We start from the raw sequence: 25323 nt of genomic DNA on the forward strand, positions 1-25323 counted from the left end.
TGCATTTCAACTTTTTATTTTATTAAAATTGAGAGCAATGCACAGCACATGCAGTGCTAGCATCTAAACTAATACAATAAGCAATTACTAAACCTACAGTGACTTGAAGTTCAAATCTTTACATTCAGCAAGTTTAAATCCGTTCATTGCATATGATTAAACCCATTCTTTGCATATGATTGAATCCTTATCTGAACTGAATAATATTGCTGGCTGTGAAACTTGCTAAAATGCTATTGCTGAATGTACAAGTCACTGATTATGCCAATACAACAAAGATAACCACATGTTTTGAGGATTGCAATGTGCCAGACATTCACTGAAAAAAAAACCACACAACTAAACAAAAACTCACGCAACAAACATCTGAGAATCTGGACACTTCACGTCAGTGTTTTGAAGTGTTTCATTAATATCTTAAGACAAGTGTATCAAAACCTTGGCATGTTTAATTTTAAAGTTGCCAATTTTTGTTTTACTATCAGAAAGTTACGGCTACATTGCCAATGCCGGGTCTGCTTAATTTGACTTAAGAGTTTAATATGACTTAAACATTAAAAGCTCACACTACCCCGAAATATATAATTTCACGCATACGGTGACATTCAACATTCAAGTGCCAGTGTTTTTGTACTGTCTTTTGGTCAAGTTTCTTTAAACTTTCAAAGAATCACTTTTAGGCTTACAAAAATAAATATTTGTCAAAAATGTTCAATAAATATTACACAAAACTAGCAGCAAAAAGTATCTAGAAATCTGTCGTGTGCAAAGTTTTCTTCCCAACCATTATTCCCATGGTCCCAGTTTTAGAATCTAGTTCCTCCTCCTTAGACAAGCTGCGTTCAGTCTCCCAAGAGACAAAATAAGATTGGAAGTTAAGGACACGCACACAAGACATATAAAATTCTCTGAATGTGCAATAAAAGAAGTATTTTGTAAAAAGTTATGGGCAAAATGTACAAGGGCCTAAATCTAGACTAATTGAAATAGCACCATAACAAATGACCTCAAATACTGTCAAGTGCACCTACTTAAAGTTTAGAACAAGGCACAATACACTTGAAAAGATCTATTGCACTTTAGGAGATTTTGCTGTTGTCCTATGCCACTTAGACTAAGAGTTGGTAACAGCTCTGGCCGCAGAAGATAGCTCAGAGAAACTAAGTGGCAGAGGCATTTTACTGTTGGAAATACTTATCTTTGGCCAGATTCAGCATAACAGACTAAATACAATGGAAACCTATGCAACTAAAACTGACTAAAACTGCACTTGATAGCAGAATTGAAACCTTGTGCAGTTATGTACATTCCAACCTTTGTGATCTCAGAATTTGTTACTCTTCTGGAGCCATTTTACAAGTCTACAGTAAGCCAGTTAACACTTCAACGCAGCTTGAACAGAGTAATGTGAATCTGCATTAAAATAAAGCCTGCTGCATAATTCTTCCTGTTCATTCCCCCTTGACCAAAAAACATCAACACTAGCATGCGTTAAGACCAAAAAAATCAGTCAGGCCCTTAAAAGGTGGACCCATCACTGTTGTGGTCAGCCATTCTACCATTTCAATTTTAATATGGCAGGCAATTTTGAAAAGTCTAAGTAGATGAATTCTCCTAAAAACTATTTCAAGTTCAGACCTTTAAACATTCCCTGTAATGTTCCGCCTCCATTTGGCTAGCTCACATTAATAATCTGCCTAAACACTGGAATTGCTGTGTTTACTTGCATTAACTTTAAAACAGTGCTTGTATGCATGTATCCATACATCACTTCATCATCATCATCATGACTGGAATGGCTTATTAAAGACTATCAGGTTCTAAGTACCTATCCAGGATAGAGTGAGCAAATCAACTTTAACTTAGTACAGTTTTGCCACATTAGAAACTAATTCCATTGATATGCTTCAAGATGTTTTATTTTTTCAAATCTGAGTATCAAAGCCCTAATGCAGGCCACCGCACAAGTTTTTTTTTGTAGTATAAAGTGGATGAATCAATGATTCCTGTAAGTTGTATCACACCTGCGTGCCAAGGTTTGATTTTTTTAAAGCCCAAGTAGAGTAATTTTGTCAAGACAATTGATAATCTTGGGCATTACTGAGCCAACAGGACATCAAAATAAAAAGTTGTCTAAAGTTAAAGGCACAGTACATTAACAAATGATCCTCAGTCACAAAATTATAAATACAGTCTGGGAGTAGGGGGTGGAGGAGTTAATCTCAACTACAATGGAGTCTTTAAACCTTCAAAGTAGGGCTTCTGTTCCTTTCCTTCTTCTTGTGACCTTGAGCTCCCTTAAAAAAAATTCAGTGGAGAATCACAGCTGGTAATGTACTGCGAGTTCTTGAAGCTACACAAGGTATAGTCTGGCTAAGTTACATGTGGTTTCCATATTAGCTTGTTTGGGAAGAATCTGCAGCAAGCAGATCAGTTGCCCCACCAATCTACCCCCTGAGAGTTATAGTTTCCTCCATATCCATCACTGTTATAGAAGCCGCCATAGCCACCACCTCCACCTATTAAGACAAAAAGGCAAGAAGAGTTTATGACCAAGTGAATTTACCTTTACAATCTTATTTTCTACAGTTTGGGAAAAACCCAAGAGTTTAGATTTCCCCACCACCTTCCTTCATTCCAACAGCCCAAGGCACACTGTGAAATGAAACTCACCTCCAAATCCTCTGCTGCCTCCATGGCCACCGCCACCACCACTGCCACCGCTGCGCCCACTACTTGTGCGGCTGCTGCCAAAGCTACTGCTGCTGCTGGTACTGCTACTTGTTCGATAATCTCGGGCACCAAACCCTCCACTGAAACGGCTAGAGGAAAGAACAGCAACAAGTTGCGATTAGAAGACCACAGTTCCTTAAGTATGCTATTTAATACATTTCCTCATTCATTGCCCTTCATGTTGCTACATCAGGAAATTCAGTTAATCAAACATCTTAGCTAGTTCTTCAACAATTGCCAGTCCCTTGGCTAAAATGATGTACTATATTAATTTTTAATGTTGTGTATTTCATTTTCAATAAAAGATCATATTTCGGGAGAGGGGGCACCAAGCAAAGCAATGCTGGCCCCAATCCGTTTCAGAGCCAGTATCTGAAGAAATGCCCACTTCCACATAAACCAGCCTAAATGCCTCTGGCAGCCCCTGCCTTCAGAGGCTAGGAGAGAAGCAGCCAGATAAAGGGCCTTCACAGATGTGGCTCCCAATCCGTAGAGCACTCATCCAGCGCAGAATTGTGTATTGCCAGGTAAAAGGGAGTCTCGTATAAAGACCCAAGCAAACAGATCTGTTAAATCCGCCTTGCTGCTTCAAAGTAATAGTTTATAAATGTTCAAGTTACAAGCCACCATGAGAGCTCTAGAAATTGAAGGACAACCATTTTTCACCTAATTAATCCCCGCTGCTGATTAATAATAAAAAATTAACTATTTTGATGGTGCTTAATAATGGAATCTTAAGATTTGTGTTACACCAAGCACCTTCTGCTGAGTAGGCTTATTATATGGGCCATACTCCACTAAAATATCTTTTCCCCAGAGCCAGCGAGGGCAGTGGTTTCAATTTTTTATCATGCTGCTCCATGTGTCCTCTTTTAAAAGCAACCTCTCCTGGCTAGTAATTACTATTCTTCTCATCCTGAAGAAAGGAAGAGCACTGTCTTCCACTGAAGGGCCAAAGGGAGGAATACAGAAGTAAAATATTATACTGCTATATGAAGTCAGGTATTTTGCTTTGACATTGGGTATCATTCCAGCTCATCTACATGACATCTAACTGCTTAGGGATTAACTCAACTTACCCTTTTGATCGCCCACGACTGCTTCCACCCTTGTGAATCTGCTCATATGCCATATTTTCTAGCCAAGATGGTACTTCCTGTTTAGCTTCAACAAGTAGATCTAGCAAGTCTTTTGTGATATTTATGTTCCTCTCATTGAAGAATGATGTGGCAAGACCTAAAGAAAGAAATACAGCATATTAAGGCAAGGTAAGGAAGCTGTATGTTCAAAATACCAAGAGCATGGGTAAGACATATTCCTGAGTGCTCTCCAATTACAAAAACTTTTAATTACAGCTGTAGCTGAACTGTAAAGCAGCATTCAAGAAATTTTGCACACAGGCATATAATGACATCCACCCTTTCCCACATTGAGGTAATCTGCCGTGTGCTTTGCAGGAATGGGAATATTTCATGTGAATCTTTCACAACATGCCTCTGTTAACCAAAGATCTTCTGCACAAAACCAGTTCTAGTCTACTCAGTCTACTACTCAGTCTACCCAGTTACCAACTTTTTCATACTCAAAGCATGCTGACGGAGTTTAGTGACATTAAAAGTCCACATAGTATGCAAACACAAATGCTTATACCACCGTGGAAGTTTTATCAAGGTGTTGATGAAGAGTGTCTTACCAAGATTCCCGACACGGCCTGTACGGCCAATGCGATGCACGTATTCTTCTATGTCACTTGGCAAATCAAAGTTTATGACGTGTTTTACATTTGAGATATCCAATCCTCTTGCTGCTACCTAATGAAGATAAAGAGTCAGCCATCAGCTCCCCATAAGCTGAAACTGCAGTGTAAAGAGCCAATACAAAGACACAAGCATTTTCTTAACCAAGTCTATACTTACTGCAGTGGCAACCAAGATGGGACTTCTGCCTGAACGGAACTGGTGCAATGCCTCTTCCCTGTCTCGCTGAGAGCGATCACCGTGGATGCTTGTGCAAGCATAGCCTTCGTGGTAGAGGAAATCCTCTAGAGAATCAGCCCCCTTTTTAGTCTCCACAAACACCAGAGTCAAGGAATCTTTTCCTATGTAAGCGAAGCATCTCATTAGCAAAACAATGCCAAATCTATTGTTATAGCACCACCAAGTGGTGCAAACTAGTATTATGACTGCAACCATAAAAAAATAACAACTTTACTAGTCAAGCTAGCTGCATGCAGATTAAAGAAAAATATTCAAATATAGGAGAAAACAAGGAGGAAAAGTCTGAAGCTTTTCCTCCACCTAACATAGATTCTCATTACCTGAGCCATTAGAGTTGTGTTGGATTTCTCCCAAACAGTCTTTACCTGTGGCATTTAGGAGGTCAAGCAGAAATGACCGTTTGTCTGACTCTTCCACCCACACTACTTTCTGTGTGATGTTCTCAGATGTAGAGCCAACTCTGCCAACAGCCAGAAAGATATATTCCTCCAAGAAGTCACGAGCAAGCATCTTCAAAAGAGAGAACTCTACTCAGTATGAGAGACAATTAAATAATGAATCCACCCCCATTAGACTTACCTATAGCTATAAGCTTCCATGGACGCATACAAACTAGGTGTTTCTCTCCATATTTTTAAACTAGAAACAAAGTATTCGGGCGGGGGGGGGAATACTTAGAATTTTTCTTGTTCTCTACCTATGGTTAGCTGCCTATAACAGCAGCTGCTTGTTGGTTTGAGTATCACCACTTCTATAGTATGCTGACTTACTGGAAATGAATGGGGCATTCAACTACTTTGCAAAACAGAATACCTGAATTTCCTTTGGAAAAGTAGCACTGAACATCATAGTCTGACGGACACCTTTGGGTGGCATAGTGTCTTGCTCAACAATACGACGGATTTGAGGTTCAAACCCCATGTCAAGCATACGATCAGCTTCATCCAGTACCAAGTATCTGGAAGGTATTATAAGACCACATTAGGATTTCCAAGATTCCATGTTAATATGCTGCTGTCAAAATGCTAAAATTATTAAAATATTATTTTCATACTTGCAAAAGTCCAGTCCAATCTTTCCTCTCTCCATCATATCTACAAGACGACCTGGAGTTGCTACAAGCAAATGGCAACCACGTTCCAAGTCACGTATCTGTTGACCAATGTCAGCCCCACCATACACGACGCAGGGGCGGACTTTGGAGCGATATGCAAACTATGGGAACAAAATTTAGTTTTAGAATTCAAGACTTGAGATATCAAGTTCCTAGGAGCACAATACCACAGGGCTGGCTAATCTACAGGCCTCATGTGCCCATCCCCCTTGCCCTGGGATTTTTGCAGATTCCCTCACCCCAATTTTTTTATTTTTTTTGTTCTTTTAAGATTTTTCTTGGGGGGGGGGGAGAATCAGTGACCATTACTGCTGTGATTCTGTGATACATGAAAGTTTTTTAACCACCCACCCAATTTTCCTCTTTTAAAAGTTAGTAATTTGTCACTTGCACCTTCAGCTCCTGTATTGTTAACCATAGGTCAATGTGGCTGTATTAGCCACTCCCTGAATACTACTTACTTTTCTGGCTTCTTCATATATCTGCACTGCCAGCTCTCTTGTGGGAGCCAAAACGAGTGAGATGGGATATTGCTTACGGCGTCCATACCTTCCGTTTTCCTGCAATATTAAGTCCTCATTACCAGCTGGAAAATAAGCTGCTAGTAACAGTTATTTCTCAACACAATCTGCTACCCAAGTGTTTACACCTTTTACTCTGCTCTTTCCATAAAGGGTTTTAAAGGTTGTGGTCTGAATCCTGCAGTGTTCATGACTGCACCCAGGCAGGAGAACCACAAGCTGTGCCAGTAACTATTAGCATCACAGCTATTCTAGCAGAGTGACTGTCATCATAATCAAGATGCTGGCTACAACTGAACCTAGACCTACTCTGGGTAATTCTGTGCAAACTCCATCCTGATGTGTAAACTTATTTGATGGCAGTGTCTTAAAATCAATTCACCTTCTGTTATGGTGGAACCTGTTCTAGATGGGGTTCATCCCCCCTGAAAGAGATGCACTGTCTGGGAGTACTTCTGGATCCATTACTGTCACAGCAGGCACAAGTGGCCTTAGTGGACCAGTGCCTCCAACGGTTAGACTGGTGGACAGCCACTAGCATGCCTGGAGAGGGAAGGCTCAGTTTCTTAGTCTATGTTACGGCAACCTCTGGGATAAGATTACTGCAATGTGTTATGTGGGGCTGCCTTTGAAGACATTCTAGAAACTGCAACTAGTGCAGAATTCAGCAACCAGATTGCTGCCTGGAACTACATCTGAACATACAACACCAGCAACCGCACTACAGGTTGACTACAGGTTTCTGGGTGGGCTCCATTCAAAGTGCTGGTTTTCACCTAAAGCTGTACACACATCTTAGTTGTCCTTTTTTCTGTGCTTCCTGAGGGGAGAGATGAGGAGGGTCGCAACACAAAAAAGGCCTTTTCAGTGGTAGCCCCCTAGGTGTGGAATGTTGGGGAGAGGTGCCTGGCACAATTATCAACTTTTAGGCAGTAGGCCAACATTTTGTCATTTACTCTGGCATTTGATTCTTATATGCTATAATGGTACCCTAGCCTGCTTTAATATTTATCTTTTAGTGGGGTGCAAAAAAAAAAAAAATCCATCCTTTCTACAATATTGCAGGATAATTGCTTTTAGTAAATTATGTTGCTTTATGTAGTAAACAATGAATAAATGTAATAAAGGGTATATTTGTACTCAAGATCTACATTTTTCAGCAATGTAACAGAGATGGCAATGCGCACAGTGCCAAAGTGAAGTACTGTATTGTTTGTTTAAACCAGATATAATGAACTTGCCTTCATGGCTCTGAGGGCATCACCTGGGCCATCTGTATATATCTGACTCAATATGGGCAGAAGAAACGCAGCAGTTTTTCCAGACCCTTAAAAAAAAAAAAAAAAGACATTTAATCTTGAAAGCAATGCAAAAACATTTTCATTCCATAAATCCCACCCAAATGTTATGCTCCATCCATCCTGTACTCATTTTCAAGTTAATCTGAAACTGGCATTAAATTTAGGGTGGTATTTTAAATCCTAATATACATTTTACCAAATTATCGGTGTCCATGTTGTGCTAGAGTCAACTGCCAGTAAAGGGAATGGCCTATCCCTCACTATGTGCACCCAAGAACCCTCAATTAACACCCCCAAATTTCTCAATTAGAGCACTGCAGTAACACATAGCAAACACAAACTTGCCTGTCTGGGCACAAGCCATCAAGTCTCTCTTGTCTTTGATGATAGGGATAGCATATTTCTGCACTGGAGTAGGCCGAGTGTAGCGGGTGAGTTCAATGTTCCCCATAATGATTTCTCCCATGTCAACATCGCTGAACTGCAACAGAGTTCAAGTTATTAAACAACCTGGTAAAAGCCCAAAAAGTTTGCTTTACACTCATAAGAGGGGAAGGCAGAGGATAGGTGGAGAATTGCCCCTCATTTTCCAGCATCTTGCTAAAAGGCTGGATACCAACAAGTCTTGCAGTGGGCTAATGCAGATGGAAGAAACTTCCCATCTTCCTCACCAGCCCATTTGATTCTTATGTAAGATGGCATGTCCCCTTCCTTTCTTGGTATCCCCTTTTGTTTATGCTGAATACAAAGGCAGCAAAGCATATTTCTCAAAGCCTAACATAAAAATATAGTGTGCTGCTGGAGGCAAGGAGAGTTATGTTCCTCTTCCAACATCCTGCATTCAGTCATCTGCATGCAATTCCATGTTGCCTATAGCAATCACATAGATTATTAAAGACAAAGACTTTTAAGTAAAGTGTCCCTTTTGAAGGACCATCAGATCCACAACGCTAATTTAAATGTATAAAAGTAGTCCCTTGGTATTCTAGTGTAAGCAGCACACTAGTTGTAGCATTAAACAAATACTTACACTCTCAATGTGTGGAGGACAGTTGTTGCCTGTTGCTTCAACCGGAATGTCATCATACTTCTCAAAATTAATGCCAGTATTCCCACCAGCAAACAGCTCCCTAGAAGATAAACATTCAATGTACTATCACACAGCACTGAATACCTGATTTACAGACCACCAGATCCCACTGCTAGTACTTACTGCTCCACACGTTCACTTGGGGCAAGTGGTTTGGACCAGTCATCTTCATCACTTTTATCAGACCAACGACTGTTTCCACCACGATCAAATCTGCCGCCAAAGGCACTTCTATCACCGCCACGACTGCTAATGCCATCAAATTCACCGCCTCTTCCACCACGGTCATCAAACCTAGATTACATGAAATTACACTAAAACCAGTTTTCATGACAGTTTCTGTGATGTGATGTACTAAACACACTAATGAAGCTGCCTGGCTGCTAGGCAGTTTCAAAGTATTTCATGATATAATTAAACAATAAATCCGTATAACACCACAGCTATCTATTTCCCAAGATTTGACATCCCCTTGAGAAGGATATATTACCCCAATATTTCAACTGTCTCATATATGAGGCATGTGGACAGAATACCAATGAAATTTGAGGTGGCACACCTGTTCAGATTGCATTTTAATCCACGTTGGGAATTGGACTATCATTTAACTCCTCTACTGCTCTCACAACACAATTCTGCCACATCCCCTTAATGCCCCAGCCTCCTGGTCCTTCATCAAACAAGGAGAAGGCTTACTGAAAGAGCTCTTTCCAATCCCAGATATATGCCATAACTGCAAAGTTGCTCTAAATTGTCATTCCCCTGTCTTTCTGCTGGGGCCTATGTGCTAATGCTAAGAAGGCACAAGGACTTCTATTATATGGATGTAAACTTTAGAAGTCCTACAGCAGTAAGTTGGTGGAAATGAGAGGGTAGCCCTATACACATAAAAATTAACATGCTGCAGTCAATGCAAACCTAAGAGCTACAAAGCAGGCTTTCAACACAAAAAGCACATGTCTTAACCTCAGTCAGTTCTCCCCTATTTCTACAGATTACTGAATGTTTTACAGTGGTGGCATTCACATTTTTAATGGGAAAAGAGCTACATTTTTACCTTCCTCTTGAACCATTACCACGCTCAGCAAAAAAGCTTGATTTTCCTGATCCACGGTCACTCCTTGCACCAAAGCTACTGTATGCAGCATCCCTGTCTCTGCCAGCATTCCACCCACCATCAAATCCTAGGAATAATAAAATCACCAATGAAATCACTGATTGTGTAGATGCTCAGTGTAAAGATACAAAATCCCTCAAACCATCATCATGAAAATGTTTGAGTAATTAGCAGCCTGTCTTAAGAGAAATTCCCATATTTTATTGCACATTTTAAATCAAAGAAAGGCACTGAAATCAGGTGTTTTACTGCCAATATTGCAAGATGGCAGAGTTTAAAAAGCTGGTCCAGGGTGATCATGTAGCAAATTATATTCAAGAGGCAGCAGCCGATGATTCTCTCGAGCTGCAGCAAACCCCAAAAGCAAAGCCTAGAAATGTCCATTAGGACCCTGCCCACTTTTGTGCCCATGGCGTTGTAGTAGAGTATGGCCATTGGGCAACTTTTCATGAATTATGTCATTATCTTATTCTAGTTACAATTAATTTGTCTCAAGAAAAAAAATGGCAACCTGGGCTGAAAATGAGACCTACCCGGAGTCCATCAATGTGTCCACAGGTACACTGAAGCAAGGATGATGAAATAGAAAGCAGTGAAAAGACCTGGAGACTGATGGTATTTCCTGACAGGCAAAATCTGGAGTCGGTGGTAACTGGTATAATGAGGCCACTCAGTGAGAAGCTTCACTGTTCTTGAGACATTCGTATGACTGTTTTATTTGGATAACTATACAACTCCAGAATTCTATGGTAGTATCCTATAGCTGTAACTATAATTAAGGCTCCAGGATCCAAATTCAAATAACCAACAAGAATGAGTACTAATTCTGTAGCTTTCCAGCTGAGGGCAAAACAGCTCTGCAAATGGTACTTGATAAACAAAGCCTCAAACTTCCCTAAGAAGTCTCAACCTATGCTACTATAACCTGACCTAAGCTCTCTAGAAAGAAGCTGTCTTTATTGCCAAGAGCAGCAGTGTTGGATGAAAGGTGCCAGGTCTCCCTCGCCCACCTCTGTCATCACGTCCAGATCCTCCTCTGGATCCAAACACACCACGATCACGATCGTAGCCATTCATCCGGCTGTCACGATCATATCCATTCATATAGCCATTACCTCCACGAGAGTCCCAGCTGGGGGAATCTTTGGCAGAGAATAAAAAGTTACAAAATTAAAGGGTAAAATGCGCTAGCAAGTTCTTGCAAGCTCCACAGCATCAGTGCGACTTTTGCTGCCAGAAATTTACATGAAAGGCTCCTTTCTGGGAAAAGCAGAGTAGTGTTGGGCCTAAATTCTTGATTAGAAATGCAAGCCTTCGCCTGACATGGATGCTGCATTGTGAACCACTTTACAAAGCTGCAAACCAGGTTTTATAGAAAGTTGTGTATTTAGTTGAGCCAAGAGGTTATTTTTTTTAAAAAAAGAAACTAATGCAGTGATTCGTATGTGTATTAGTTTTGTGCATCAATACTCACTGCCATGCTGAAAACAGAAGCATGTCCTAAAGAAAGCTAGTCAAACCAAATGAAGCAAGATTCAAGATCCTGTGCTAAACTTGGCAAATATATATTTTATTATGAATGGAATGACGACAGACCAGTCAACAATGAGTGTTGTATGTATTATTTTGATTACAAATCCTGCTTCCTAGTAAGAGCAGATTGCAGTATAAAGTTCAGATTGCAGTATAAAGTTTGAGTCTAAGCCAGTTTAGTGATGCAAATGAACCTTGGTGAGCCTTGGGCTCACACACTTTCCTTGACACGCTAACAAGGAGTTCTGAAGGCTTCAACTTATATTTGTGCTTGACCACAACTAGTTATGCCTGGGGTGGCCACTGTGGTACTCTGGAGGACATCCATTAGAATTTGTGCCATTGATATGTTTGTGATAGTGGGAAGCACCAGATCTGCATTTTTTACTGTGCAGTCTCACACTGCAATCTTTATTCTCATGGTCATTTTTTGGGTATCTGTTTTTTTCTACTGGATCCAATGTTTACTCAAGTCAAAATGTGCGCTTTCTGTCTGCAGGGGGAGATGGAAAGAGATGAGAAAGAAGCAACCAGAGGTGGTGACGCCCACAGAACTCTCATCATTCCAAATGTGCCCAATAGCCCAAAAAGATTGGTATCAATGCTAGATGTCCAAACTGACAAACTGGTGAATATTAACTACAGAACCATTTGCAACAAGCCAAGTTGAAACCAGAATTAGCATTAACAGGCTTGTCAATTTGGACATAAACTGCACTTAACAGAAAAGAAGTCTTAACTCCTGTTGATGGCTGCACACCAAAGGAAGCATGAGAAGGAAGTGTACGAGTCCAAGGCTTGCTTGCATCACACTTAACTGTGATTTAGCGTGATATCCAAACTATCCCACTGTTACCTTAGGGGGTTGTATTGATTCTTCAATTCCTAGATGATGCTAACTACTTAAGCCCTAGTAAGAATATTTTTCACTACAAGGTTTCTGTTCACTACAAGATCCTTCCACTGAGACACGTTTGGTACTTCCAAGGTGCTGAATTTGTCTGACTAGCAGAGCAATTGAACCTCTGTCCAGGCAGCTGCAGGGTTTAGCAGAGCCACTGCCACACCCACAACACTGTCACTCACACTGGTCAGCTTGGAAGGCAAGAGCAGAGTTGTTGTAGCTATCAGGACCAATGCAATCAATTGACAACAGTGGGGTCAGCTCAGGATCCAGCAGATCCCAGGCCAGCTGAATTACCCTGATCCCTCCCCAGTTGGGGACTTTTTATGAGCTGGTGGAGTGAAGCTTGCTGACAGTACTCCTACCACTGAACATTTTCAGTGGGTGAATAGGGAACCTGCACCGCCAGAGCAGATTGATCTGGACTCACAAGAGAGAGCCCCCTGCCACCACAGTAGATTAGGGAGTTGAACAGCACCCTAACATTTATACTTTCTGTATTTAACAATTTACTGTACATGTATTTCAGTTTTTTAAGAAGTTCTAGAAAAATTGTTTGTTCACCACTGTTAAAAAGATTTTACATCTCTAGATTGGATGAAGTAAGATTCTGCTCCATCTAATTGTTATTCTTTAACATTCCAAAAACCTGAAGTTTGTGATAGATTTCAAAATGCTACTAAGTTACTTAGAACAAACTATTCTAAATACTTCAAATACTTATCCAACCTATAAGCAACCAAAATGCAAAAAAGCAACATGACATCTGTTGGAATAATAGTTTTCAAAGATGTAGTACATTAGGCTAATATGTAAACTTATATAAGTTCTGTGAACCTGCTTAGAGAACCTGTCCAAGAACTATGGGGAGAAGTTCAAAGATTTTTTTAATTGGGAAATTCTTTAAATTGGATTAAGCACACAACCCCTCCATTAATTAAGGAAAATAAATTATTGGTATTTAAGTTCAGAGTATATTGTGTTATTTCCTTCCATATTTAAAAAGATTTTATTAGGTGTCTAAAATTCTACATCCAAACAGAATGGCTATTAATGGCTACTAGTTACAGTAGCTATTTACTACCTCCAAGTACTGTATCAAGAGGAAAGAACTAGAATTGGTGCGCTAAGCTTCTGCTTGTTGGCTTCGCATAGGCATTAGGTTGGCCAATGTGAGAGCAGGATGCTGGACTAAATAGGCCTTTGCACCGATCCAGAAGGGCTCTTCTTATACCTTATTCACACCAGACAGCACTGCACACTATTCAGCTTCAACATGTAACTAAATAAACTGCGGGGCATGGTAAACTTGCTAGAAAATTAGCACTAAAAAGGCTTGGTAACTTTCAAGTGTCTTGTGGGCCAGCTACTTTTATGCCATGTTTAATAAATCAGAAGATCCAAAGAACACAATTCCAGCACTTGCCAGACCTGAGTATTATGATTGTTGTAGGTTTAAATTTTATAAGGTGCAGAATTGGAAACCTTTCCTTGTCTTTTTCAGTCTATCCATTAGAAGCGACAAAAGCTTGCTCAGGTACGAAGTGCAACTGAAGTTGCTGTTTCCTTAATGTTTAGTTTTCCTTAAACACAGTAAGCCAGTAGATTAAGCCCACAATTTATGCAGAATTTACCTTCCAGGGATTGCATCTAAAGCCAAATTCAAAACACACTGGGTTCAACAGCGGGTGGGATTGCCAAATAAATGTTTTCCGGAACCCCGCTCCCTTTTTATTTTTTGCCACGCGTGTAAAGCTGAATGCATACTAGCTAACTGTGTGCAAGTTGTGGGTTTACTGTATTCAAATTAATCCTAAAAAAGTTAAAGTTGCAGGCAAAGGAAACATGCCTGACAATGAGCGTAAACGAACAAATGCTCACACAGTTAGTCGACTGCAAGTTATGACTATGCAATATGCTTAAGAGGCATGCTCTCAAATGACAAATTTTTAAGACCACTCCATCCTGACACCAACTTACAGCTTCTTGGTGGCATCGAATTGGAATAGTAGTTTGCCGCATAGTTATAGGCATTACCTGCTGCAAAAGAGCCATAAAACTCCCAGCATTATAATTCACTCCAGTTCAAATGCATAAAAAACTCAACATAATGGTACAGTAGACTTTCTTCAACCTGTAAAAGATATTTTACTCAAGCAACATAAAAAATATCCGTGTGAAGATGTCAACTTTCCAGGCTTCCACATTCACAATCACTCACCAGCTCACCTTTGGCGATGAGAGGGAAAGGGAACAAGAGCACTCTCTTGCCTCCTGGTGGCCAGGATAGGGGAACCCCGTCCTGCTGCCAAAGCACATGTACAGAGGGCTTAGGAATGGCAGGAGCCAGCCTCTCACCAGGTCAAGACACCCTGAGAAGCCAAGATAAACTCTCAACAGCTCCAAACAGTCCAACACAAGGAGTCCTTTCCCTCAAGAAAAGGGCAATGCATCTGATTCAACAGGTATTGTGCTACGTCACACTCAATAATTTATACAGCTGCTTTTAAGGGTTGCGTCCTAGTCCTACCCATAGTAGACCCATTGAAATAAACAAACATGGCTAACTTAGGTCCATTAATTTCTATGGATCTACTAAGAGAAACTCAGAATAAACCACATGTGTACAAGAGAGAATAAGCTTTCCCCTGGGAAAGGTTCATTCTATCCTCTTGTGTTGAATAGTCCTTGGAAGCAGCAGGAATCACTCTTCAATGTTTCTAAGCATGTCCTTGTGAGGCAACAACTTCCAAATGTGCACGGACACCTGTATCAGTCTGTTGCAAAAATAAAGGAACTTGTGACATACTTGACCAATTGTGATAAGAGCTTCTGTGGATTTATGATACAACTCTATTGGTCTTTACAGTATCCATACCTACACAAGGAGAGAAGGGATAAGGACAACTACAAATAGATGGATATAAATGCCATTCAGTATTTGTTAGCCCCAATACAACTGAGTTTTCTTGCAAAGAGCTGTTAGTTTCTAATAGAAATTAGAATCTGTGAATTTGAACAAGCTTCATCTTATGCCCCTTGTTCTGCCACTATTCACAACTTCTATCAGTTGAGCAACGACGTGGGCAGAGTCAAGTTGTCCTGACAATAAGCACCCTATACCTAAACTTTCCTATCTAGTAGTTAGAATACTAGCAAAAGTAGTATCTGTACATTATTTCCCTGCCCCCAAATTCAGTAGCACTTCCAGACCACTTTGCTGAACTGTGCAGAGATCATGGTTCAATAAAGGACACAATATTCAATCTGCAGATATTTAGAGTAGGCTTGGAAACCTGCATCCCAGAAGATGCTGGACTTGCAACTTCTATCCCCTTCAGCCAAACATGGCCAGAGTTGTAGACCAGTCAATATATGGAAGGCCATAGGTTCTCCACACCTATTTAAAAAGACTTCTGGCAGCAAAGTAGGGAGAGACCTCTTAACTTTGAGAGCTACTTACCAACAAACCGATTTATAGTCACAGTAAATTAGTTTCTGGCTTTTACCCATGCAGATTTAAGCTAAAATACTGAAAGATCACAATTGCAAGTAAAAAGTATTCTCCCTCCCTGGTGCCTCCCTGCCAGTCCACAAGCAAGGTAATTTTTGCAGGGGCATCTGAGGCAAGACAAGGTGTCACAGGTTGGGAGAGGGATGAGACCTGATGGTCTCTAGCACTTCAATCCTATTTGAATTAAGCCACATGGAGTAAAACACTTACTCCCAGGTAAATGAGTACTGGATTGCAGCCCAAGTTTAGTTGTTGATCAGACACTCCTAAGGCAGCATATTCCCCTATAGCATTGGAGAGTTGAATTTTCAGAGTACCACGATGCAATTTAGCAGGAGATTAAGAGCTTAATCAACCAACAGCTTAAAGCTCAAGAATCCTTGGACAAAGCTCTGTGTTCAAACTTCCCCATAAACAGGATTGATGGTTACAGGCTACACATAGGGTTTTTCAGGGCATGGTATAGCCACCAACTTATTAGAATGGATTGTACCAAACTATGAAAACAAAAAAATGTCAATGAGCTGACCGTAAGACTTCCATTAGAAGAATGTGGAGGATTTTCACCAGTACTCCCATCAGCTCTACATTCCACCACATCCTTTCTAGATCTCCATAGGGTTAAGGAAACTTCCACAGCAGATTTAGAGGGTATACAGGAACTGCTGAAAATTGCTTCCAGTGTCAATCAAGATGATAGTATGGGTATACAGTCACCATTTATTTTACATTTTCATAATGTGTGTGGGCCACTCCCTTACAAATTCTTTATTGACACAGACTCTGATAATGGGGTGGATATTTCAATACAGGAATCACTGCCTGATTTCATGATTATTCTAACTTTCAAAATGAGCAAACCATTCTCTTATTCTGCTTGGATGCAAGCACTACATTTTACAACAGATTGCACTGTTACTTAAGTAGCTTTATTACTCAAGCCAAATATACAGCTCATCAATCAGCAGCTTACTTTGACTTGCCTAGCTAACTACATTGAGCCCAAATATTTCCCGTACCCACTGTAGAATGAAGGAATCTAATTTTTGACAGACTTAATAAGGTGTTACTTAAATGTGCACTCTTAATACCTTTCCCTACCTTCAAAAGCCTAGATACTCATATGTCCAACCCCTTGTACCAAATCTCCCTGAATCTGAGCACCCAACATTTTGAGGTTCTTGCAGTTCAATTCAGTTGTAACCCTATTTTTTAACCCTGATGCTCCATATAGTCAAGTACCAACGAACATACCCTGCTTTGAAGCTTCTCTATTCCGTAAGTGAGGAGGAATGTACCGGCCTTCTGAAAGTTGGAAAAAAAGTTTCAAATTAAAACTCTGTACAGCAAAGTCTGTTGCTCTTTTATTGCCAAGATTGTTAACACCTTATGTTGTTTATTGATTAAACTTAAGTCATTTTTGCTATAGCAACTATAAATAGCTTACAGTATTTTAAGCAAAAAACCAAACCAACATGCACATTAAGAAGTGTTTAAGTACTTCATGCTTAAGCATATAGTCTAAACATATAGCACCCGTTCCCAAGTATTTTCATTGTTATAAATATGCAAAAAACTAAATGGTGGCAACACGAGAACGAGCCTTTTGGATGGTGGTTCCCCATTTGGGGAATACTCTCCCCTAGGGATACCGAAATATATGTAATAAAGGTGCAAAATGAAAACTGCTCTTCATGCAGGCATTTGGCTAATTAACATTCTATGGCTTTCCAAATGTGTTTGTGGGAAGTGGGTTATTGGTTTGTTTTGCTTTGTAATGTATTTTGTATTCTCAGATGATATACAAATTTAATAAATAATAGTAACAATAACTGGAACGTGCTGCCGCCTCACTATAGGAAATACATACATACCCCGTTTTAGCAGATGAAACAATTTATGCACTCTTGAGTAACACAATCACTAAATCCCTTTTGTTGATACCATGCTCATACTATTATGCACCAAAACTGTATGCAACTTGCAGTCTACTCCTTTAAGGTCTGCAGTTAATTAACTGATTAAGCAGACATACATTTAAGGTTCTTAACATTCATTTTAAAGGTAAGTTTCTAGCATGGTATTACGTAATGTATAACAGATTTACGTATAACTGATTTACATAGAATACCAATGAGATTTAGTAGTCTACAATTACAGTACTTGCAGGATGCCATAGATCTGCTCTCTCAAGCATCAAAATCTGTCATTTTTCTACTATTGCACTGGACCAACATGCCATCAAATATCCTCTACTAGCTGCAGTAAGATGCTTTAATTCTGAATTATATACTTACTGCTTGCTGTACCTCCTCCACTCTGATCGTCTGAAGAATTCAAGTCTAGACCAGCAAACTTTTTTAAAAAGGAAGAGAATAGTCATTCAACCTGATTAATTGAAAATACTTCAAGTAGTAAAGAATTTCTAATCTCATCTCACATTGTAAGTTAGCAGGCTCTCCAGAATAAACACCAGAATAGCTTTGATATTGCTGTTGTAAATTTAATGTCAATTTAAACCATAGCCCCTTAAAACGTACTTTGGTTTTACTTAAAGCATGTGACATTATGGACAAAGGCCTCAATTTAGTGCTGTCTTCCAATACTGTATGCTTAATATTTGCATTCAAAAATACAGTAGACTACAACCCAAATTCCCCTTTCCTCAAACATAACTACTTGTGCCAATGCTTTTAAAAATAAAATGGAACTTAAGCTTACACTGTATACCTTAGCCTTCCTGTAGTTTTACTGAAGCTGTCAAGAAAAAAGGGCCTAAGCCTTAGGATTGTCCAAGCGGTATATGCAACCAAGGTAAAAAATACCGCTGCTGAATATTTTCATGTACTCATGAAAATGAATTTTGTTTGCGGAAGGGGGGGGTTAATAAGAAAATCCATTTATATCTAAGAATCCCCTTTTTCGACTTAAGATGGATGCACATCATCTCGCGCGGCCTTCAGACAGAGCCATGAGCAGTTGTACAAGGCAGGCTCGCTCGGCCGGGTGGGCCTTCGGGGAAAGCGCTCCCTCCTCCCCGCCCCACAAGCGGGCCTGGCGAAGACGGAGCGCCCCCCCCCCCCCGCCGGGGTTTACTGCCGGAGCGACACAAGCAGCGGCGCTCGGCTTTCACTGGCGGCCGCTAATCCGGCCGCGTCACGTGGCTCCTTCCTCTTTCCCCTTCCCGGCCGGCTTCGTGACCTACTTCGGGAGCCGGCTCTAGCGCAGCGCAGCGCCACCCCGCCCCGAACCGGGCAGAGGGAAGGCGCAACTTCATTTTAAACAGGCTTCCGAGAAGCCAAGACGAGAGGAAGACACGGCCTTAGGCCTGCCCTTCCCCCCCTCCCACCTCGTGGGCCTCGAGGACAAAGGAGTCGGGGGCGCGCGCGCGCGCGTGAGGGAGAGCGGGAGGAGCAGCAGCAGCACCAGAGCCATTGTGGCTCCCCCTCCCCCTCCTCCTCCCCTTCCCCAGACAGAGGGAGCCGCGCACGCGCCTCCGAGCAGCCTCTTTCTCTCCCCCCCCCCCGCTTCGTCACACGCACAATGGCCGCCGTTGTCCCCCACCCGCTGCAGTTCCCGGCCGCCGCCGCTAGGGGGCCCGGCAGATGTAAGCATTCGCCAGCGACGCACAAAGCCCCCACAGCAGGCCTCAAAGGGCCCGGCGGCGCTTCACCCGAGCTACCCTCCGCTCTCCGCCGCGCCGCTCCCTTCCCTCGTTCGCGGGGGCTCCGCTCGCCTCGCTCCGCTCCCTTTCCCGAGGGAGGCTCGGGGCTTCGCGGAGGCGCCAATGGGGCGAACCCCACAAAAGGAACTGCGTCACAGTCAAATGCGCCACCAGGAGAGCGGCGTGAAGAGGATGCGGGGGGGGGGGAGAATAAAAGGAGTAAAGGGGCGAACTAGGATCGATTCAATGAGTCCGGAGGGCCCCCGAAAACAGGCCGGGGAGCGGGGGGGGGGGAATACGCCTCGGCCCCCCAGGCCCACCCGCCATCCCGCCCCCGTTTACCTGCTGATCTAGACCGAGGGCATTTTCCACTGCCACATGACTCATAACGAGAGATCGTGTCGGGAGGTCCCGCTCCGCGTAGAGAAATTCGGATTCACTAGACGTAGAACTAGCCTGGGCCGCTGTCGCTTTCGCCACTACTTCGCCTCGGAATCGCGTCTCTAACTGAAACCCCCCCAGTTCGGCCCGGGCCTTTATATATTCCTCCGCCCCCTCGCAGCCGCCGTGCTGACTTCAGCGCGCAAACCACGCCCCTTCTTCCTCCTCTCGATCCCCTCCCCCCACCTCTGCTTGCAGCAAAAGGTATCGCGGGGAGAACTCTCCGCTCCGCATAAAGAGGTGGGGGGAGGGCGAAGAAATCCCAAGACTCCCGCGAGAACTAGGGAGGCTGCGGACTCCTCCCGATTCAGGAGGATCTAGGTGTTATCGCGAGGTTTCTTCACACAATGTTTACAGCGCTGCTCGCGCGAGATCTCTACCCCTCCCTCCCCGCCCTGGTTTGCCTTCCCCTCCCTCCCGTTTCGTTTCGTAAAGACTCTGGTGAGTCACCCCCCTCCTCGTTTTCTTCGAGATCTCGCGAGATTTCTGTCCAAATGAAATAAGGCTCTGGGAACAGAGCGGTTCTCTCTAGGTCACGTGGGCATTTCCGCTCGGTCCTGCCGCCATCTTAGGCTGTATGCGGCTGCTGAAGTGGCGCAGCCTTCGGGTGGGGGTGGGGGTATAGTGTGAGGGGCCCAAAGTGGAGAGCCGAGGCCATCTATTTCCCGAGGATTGCAAGAAGGAGCACGAGAGTTGGCGGTAACGTCAGAGTGGCGTTGCGCGACTCGCTTCTGCCTTGTGTGTGACCTAGGAGGGGTCGCCTGGCAACCAGCAGCGCAGCCAGCAGCCCCTCCCGACGCCCTGTAACCCCTGAACAATAAAGAGACGGTGGCCTCCTGGCGGAGTTCCCCTTCTTACGCCCTTCCCCCTTTCCCACCCCCTTCCCTCTGGCGCCTAATGCCGTTGCTTCGCTTGGTCACAAAAAACCCTCTGCAGAGAAAGGATGCATAGCGATGACCTTGTCTGGGCCTCTCGCATCATTCCCCACGGAAAATGGTGCCTTCCATTGCAAGGAGGAGTTTGGCCTCTGCCGTCTTAAGTGCGGGAGGCTTCTGACCCCAGAGGTCAAGGTCAAGGGCTGAGAGGCCGCCCAGTATTTTTAGCTCTTCAGGACGCTTCTCCAGAATGCCTGTCGCCTTGGACGCATTTTGACAAAGGAGCAGATCTTATAGTAGCCTCCCCCCCCCAACTTCATCCTCTATTCACCTGAGGAAAAGCAATTTGACATTGTTGGCTTGCTTCAGTAGATCTTTGTATACTCAAAAAGTTTGTTTCTCCCCTTGCATACATGCTAACTTCACATTTGCACTATCTGACACAGTATGATCTTAGGCACATTTATTTTAGTAAGTCCCATCAAAATAAAATAGTGCTGCAAGTGCCGCTTGTTCTGAGGCAAATGTGTGTATTCATATGAGTTGTGTATTAGATAGGACCAATTTATTCCTTCAAGAGACAGAAAGTATCCTATCTCGCAGTGCTTGTAAATTCACTTGGCAATATATATTTACAACTCAAGTTGAAAAGCCCCTTTTTTGCTGAGGAAACTACAAAATAATTAAATTTCTCAACACTAAAAAAACTGGGTTTACCAGTATATGCATCATATGTGCATCAGGGCCACTTATGTGAACTTTTCCGCTCCTAGCATTAAGGGTGCAATTCTATATACACTTTACTGGAAGTTAAAGAAACAACTGTGGTTTGGTTTGGTTCATGGGTTATTCTAAAAGTGAATGTCTTGTGAAAGAGTTGCTAATTTCCTGTGATGCATCTCATGTAGTCTGAATGAACATTGTGGAATATTTGGAGGGGAGGAGGTATGCCACTCCATCCTGAGATTGCCCAAGCATCAGTTCATCCTCTTAAACCATAGAGCCCTGAGATGCAGGGAAATTAGCCTTCTGACAGTTATCCACTGGATGGAGGAAGAAAGGCGTGGATAAAGACAATAATAAAGGCTTTATTGCTGTTTTGGGGGACCAGAAGGAGCACTGTAAGTGGCTCAACAGCAGCAGCTGGTAAATGTCTATCTCTGCAGACACACATACAAAACCTACCGCCTGAACAAAGGAAGTAACAATGCTTGTATAACTAAGCATGGTGCTCTCCATGTTGTTTTAAAGCTGGCTTCCACAAAAGCTATAAATTATGCAAATTGATATGTGAATTCTGTGCATGTTTTCCTGAGAATAAGTCCACTGAACAAAGTAGGGCTTGCTTCTGAATCTACATGCATACAATTAACATTTGCTGGTCATGGAGAAGGACAAGAAATTATGCCCTAGGAGCACTGAAAACTTTATTTGGAAATTCTCTGGCTTCTGAGAGTTCATTAAGAACTGCAGTATACTTTCAAGCCCAACTAGAAACTTGCTTTAAAAAAAAGAGAGAGAGAGAAAGCTGAAATGCCCAGGATACTGCCTTCTCTGTTCAGTATCATGACCAGCATCCTTCCACAGTACTGTAGGATACACACAGCCTTTCTTAAAGTCCATGTTCCTAGGGTCACACACAAGCATGAAAAATGTAACAATGCCAGGATTCTGCCATTTAGCTAAGCAGAAGTGTCTATTTTCATCTGTTATGGATGGTCCTTTGTATGTTAGCAAAGTGAGGCAAGGACAACAAATTCTCCCTGTTGTTTTCTGTCTGCTAGCAGGACCTGGAGCTAGTCCTCTGCCTGTGGATGACATCCAGTGCGTTTGCGTTTGTCCCTGCCTTCTAATTTGTTGACTCTATTATACCAATTAAGTACTGACAGTTAGCTGCATATGTGCCTTAAAAAAGAAACAGCTAATAATGCCCACTCACAGCACAAAGAGCTCATAACACACCTACTCTCAGCTGCCAGAAACATCATAGCCAGACACTGGAGAGACCTGTCAGGAGCAAGCATAGACCAATGGTGTCAAATAGTATGGGAAACAGCCTTATTAGAAAAAACTAACCAACAAACTGAAACTGACATGGGGACAAATAGAAGAAGACGCCTTCACCCTGGTATGGTTACCCTTTATCACATACACAGCCCAACAAGAACCTGCCAACAGCATTAGAATCAATCTGGCTAACCTGATCCAAAAGCACCCACCCAGCCCACTCACACATGAAAACAATTTTCACTACAGCCAAAGACAACCAGCCACACCCTAGCCTAGGCCACCCCCAACCTCTCTCATCACCAAAGAAATACATGCAATTAGTAAAGAGAACCCACATAAGTGGCACACATACACAAAACAGGAATACAGTAGAAGCATTGCCACCCAACCCACACACACCCTTTACCATCCCCCCCTCCACCTGTTTCCCCCTTTTCTTCCTAATGTAATACCAATGTCTCAACAAATGAAACTGATCTGTAGAAAATGTAACTTGAAAAAAGAGGCATTGCACATGCTTTTGTAAACCGGAAAATTTCAAAAAAAAAATATTTTAAAAGATAAAGAATAAAAAGAAGAAGCTGCCCAATAAGTGTGCAAAAGCACACAAGCAGATTCTCCGTGCAGAATTTTTAGTGTAGTTTGCTTGTGCAGTTTTCTGGTTTTGTGCTGCCATTCACTCTGTGTGTGTGTGTGTGTGTGTGTGTGTGTGTTTAAACAGTGTAACAGTATTTATAAACCTGCCACCACTTAAAAATCCATTTTGGGAGAACCAGAGCAGTTCCTTTTTTAGTGGGCCAAAATTGTTTTAACTGTGCTCAGCCTTTTAAATATGAAGCTTTGGAGTGCTGTGAGGAAAAAAGGAAGATTTGGATCAGACCCTATCCTACAGCATCTCTGACATCAGACTCATGGACATGGGCATAGCCAGGATTTTTAGTGGGAAGCAGGCTTTTTATTAGGGCCTGCCCCCCACTAATGTATTTTTATTGACTGGGGGGGCAGCAGCCTCTCCCTGCCCCCCCCCCCGGCTATGCCCATGCTCATGGACCTGAAGGTGTATGACTTCAGCTGTTCCAAATGAGGGACTTTTGGGTGGGGAGAGTAGAGGTGTGCAAACGTATTTTGTCTCCTTTATTATTTCTTGTGTGGAATAAGGAACTGTGTGTGAGAGAAATAACATTCCAAATCAGCCCACACAAAAGGCACACAAATAGGAAATGGGTCAAATCAAAGACAGGCCACAACAGATAAAATAGCATTGAAAACAGGGATCGCTTCCACTGCTGCTGGATATCTTGGAAGCTGCAGGAGTACAACTCCCATCATCCCTGAACACTGGACAGGCTCTTGTGGGAATCTCTCAACACCTGCCAATAATAACTGATTGCCATCTATGTTGGTTAATGTATTGCTATGGTAAAGACCTTGGGTTGTTTTGCAGTCAGTTCCCTTACTTTAGGGATCATGCTGCACAACGGAAGACCCTCAAGGCCAAACCGGAACCTTTTCTGCAGAGTTGTCCTTCCTTACCATCTGCTGCTTACAAACCAGAGGCAAGAGAAAGGTGTGGAAAAGCTGCTGACTGTGAAAACAGATATTTCTCATAGTCCATGCGGTTGGATGTGGAAGGGGGCTTAGCCCACCATCCTCCAGCCCCTCCTCAATGCAGCCGTCTCATATGACCATGTGCTGATGGTGAGAGCACATACATGCAAGCAGCTGCAGTCGTATTCCTTAGCTCTTCACTCACTTCCTCCAGTTTGCAGGGGCCGATTTTGGTCATATGGCATTCTGAGCATGGACCAAATTTTATTCCCTCCCCCCCCCCAAAAAAATACTTATTATTTTCACAATAATTTCTTATTGATTGATTGATTGATTGATTGTTATTATTTTGTGCCCCCTCGGCTTGGCACCCACACCACCCTGAATCTGGCCATGGTTTCCCTCTGCATGATCATGAAATGCCATGATTGCTTGTGCTTGTGATTCGCGTAGCCTGACTGTGTGAATCAGTCCTCAGATTCAACTTCCTGGTTTGCTTGTTCTCCCAGCTAAACAGATACCTAGAGAACTGCCAGGGCAAAGTGTTCTAGATGAAGTGGAGTGACCTGTTATTCTGAAACAATTATATTTTCCAAGAGAGTTTCATTCAGTAGCCGCCACATGGAATGTTGCTGAGCACCAGGAGACTTCAGACTGATGTAGGATGGAATGCTCTGATAATTTGGCAAAAAAGAAGAAGAGTGGAGCAGGCTGCTACAAGTATGCTAGTTATCATTTCCTCCTCTCATATGATACGATGCTAAATGTATCTTTGCATTTAGCCTGCAGGGTTGTTGCTTTTAAAATGAAAATATCAACCAACTGGGGCATGTGATAATGATCAGGGTCATTGCAGGCATGGAAGGAGAAATTAATTATTTCCTCTGCTACTGTGAAAGCTGCTCTTTGAAATGCAGGGACGGGTCAGCAAACTTTTTCAGCAGGGGGCCGGTCCACTGTC

General features: G+C 42.5%; 1 protein-coding gene across 6 annotated transcripts; it reads right to left on the bottom strand.

The window, feature by feature from the left end:
• Nucleotides 1–20287, bottom strand: DDX3X (DEAD-box helicase 3 X-linked; the record flags this gene model as incomplete). 6 transcript variants are annotated; one of them, XM_081858868.1, is made up of 19 exons in its annotated part: nucleotides 19831–20286; nucleotides 18122–18179; nucleotides 17079–17129; nucleotides 14291–14350; nucleotides 10884–11015; nucleotides 9814–9940; nucleotides 8880–9050; nucleotides 8697–8796; nucleotides 8012–8147; nucleotides 7607–7692; nucleotides 6306–6404; nucleotides 5785–5945; nucleotides 5544–5688; nucleotides 5051–5240; nucleotides 4650–4831; nucleotides 4427–4544; nucleotides 3813–3969; nucleotides 2674–2822; nucleotides 1–2519 (listed from the first exon to the last, which is right to left on the bottom strand). In XM_081858868.1, the coding sequence occupies exons 1-19, from the start codon at nucleotides 19873–19875 to the stop codon at nucleotides 2431–2433; spliced, it is 2256 nt and encodes a 751-aa protein (XP_081714994.1). In that variant the 5' UTR covers nucleotides 19876–20286. The 6 variants fall into 6 exon arrangements, with proteins under 6 accessions (XP_081714994.1, XP_081714995.1, XP_081714996.1 ...); XM_081858869.1 differs by having other exon boundaries at nucleotides 5096–5240; nucleotides 19831–20284; XM_081858870.1 differs by lacking the exon at nucleotides 14291–14350 and having other exon boundaries at nucleotides 19831–20285.
• Nucleotides 20288–25323: the final 5036 nt, after the last annotated feature.

Source organism: Podarcis erhardii (assembly GCF_964252035.2).
Source record: "Podarcis erhardii genome assembly, chromosome: 4".
NCBI classification, from domain to species: Eukaryota; Metazoa; Chordata; class Lepidosauria; order Squamata; family Lacertidae; genus Podarcis; species Podarcis erhardii.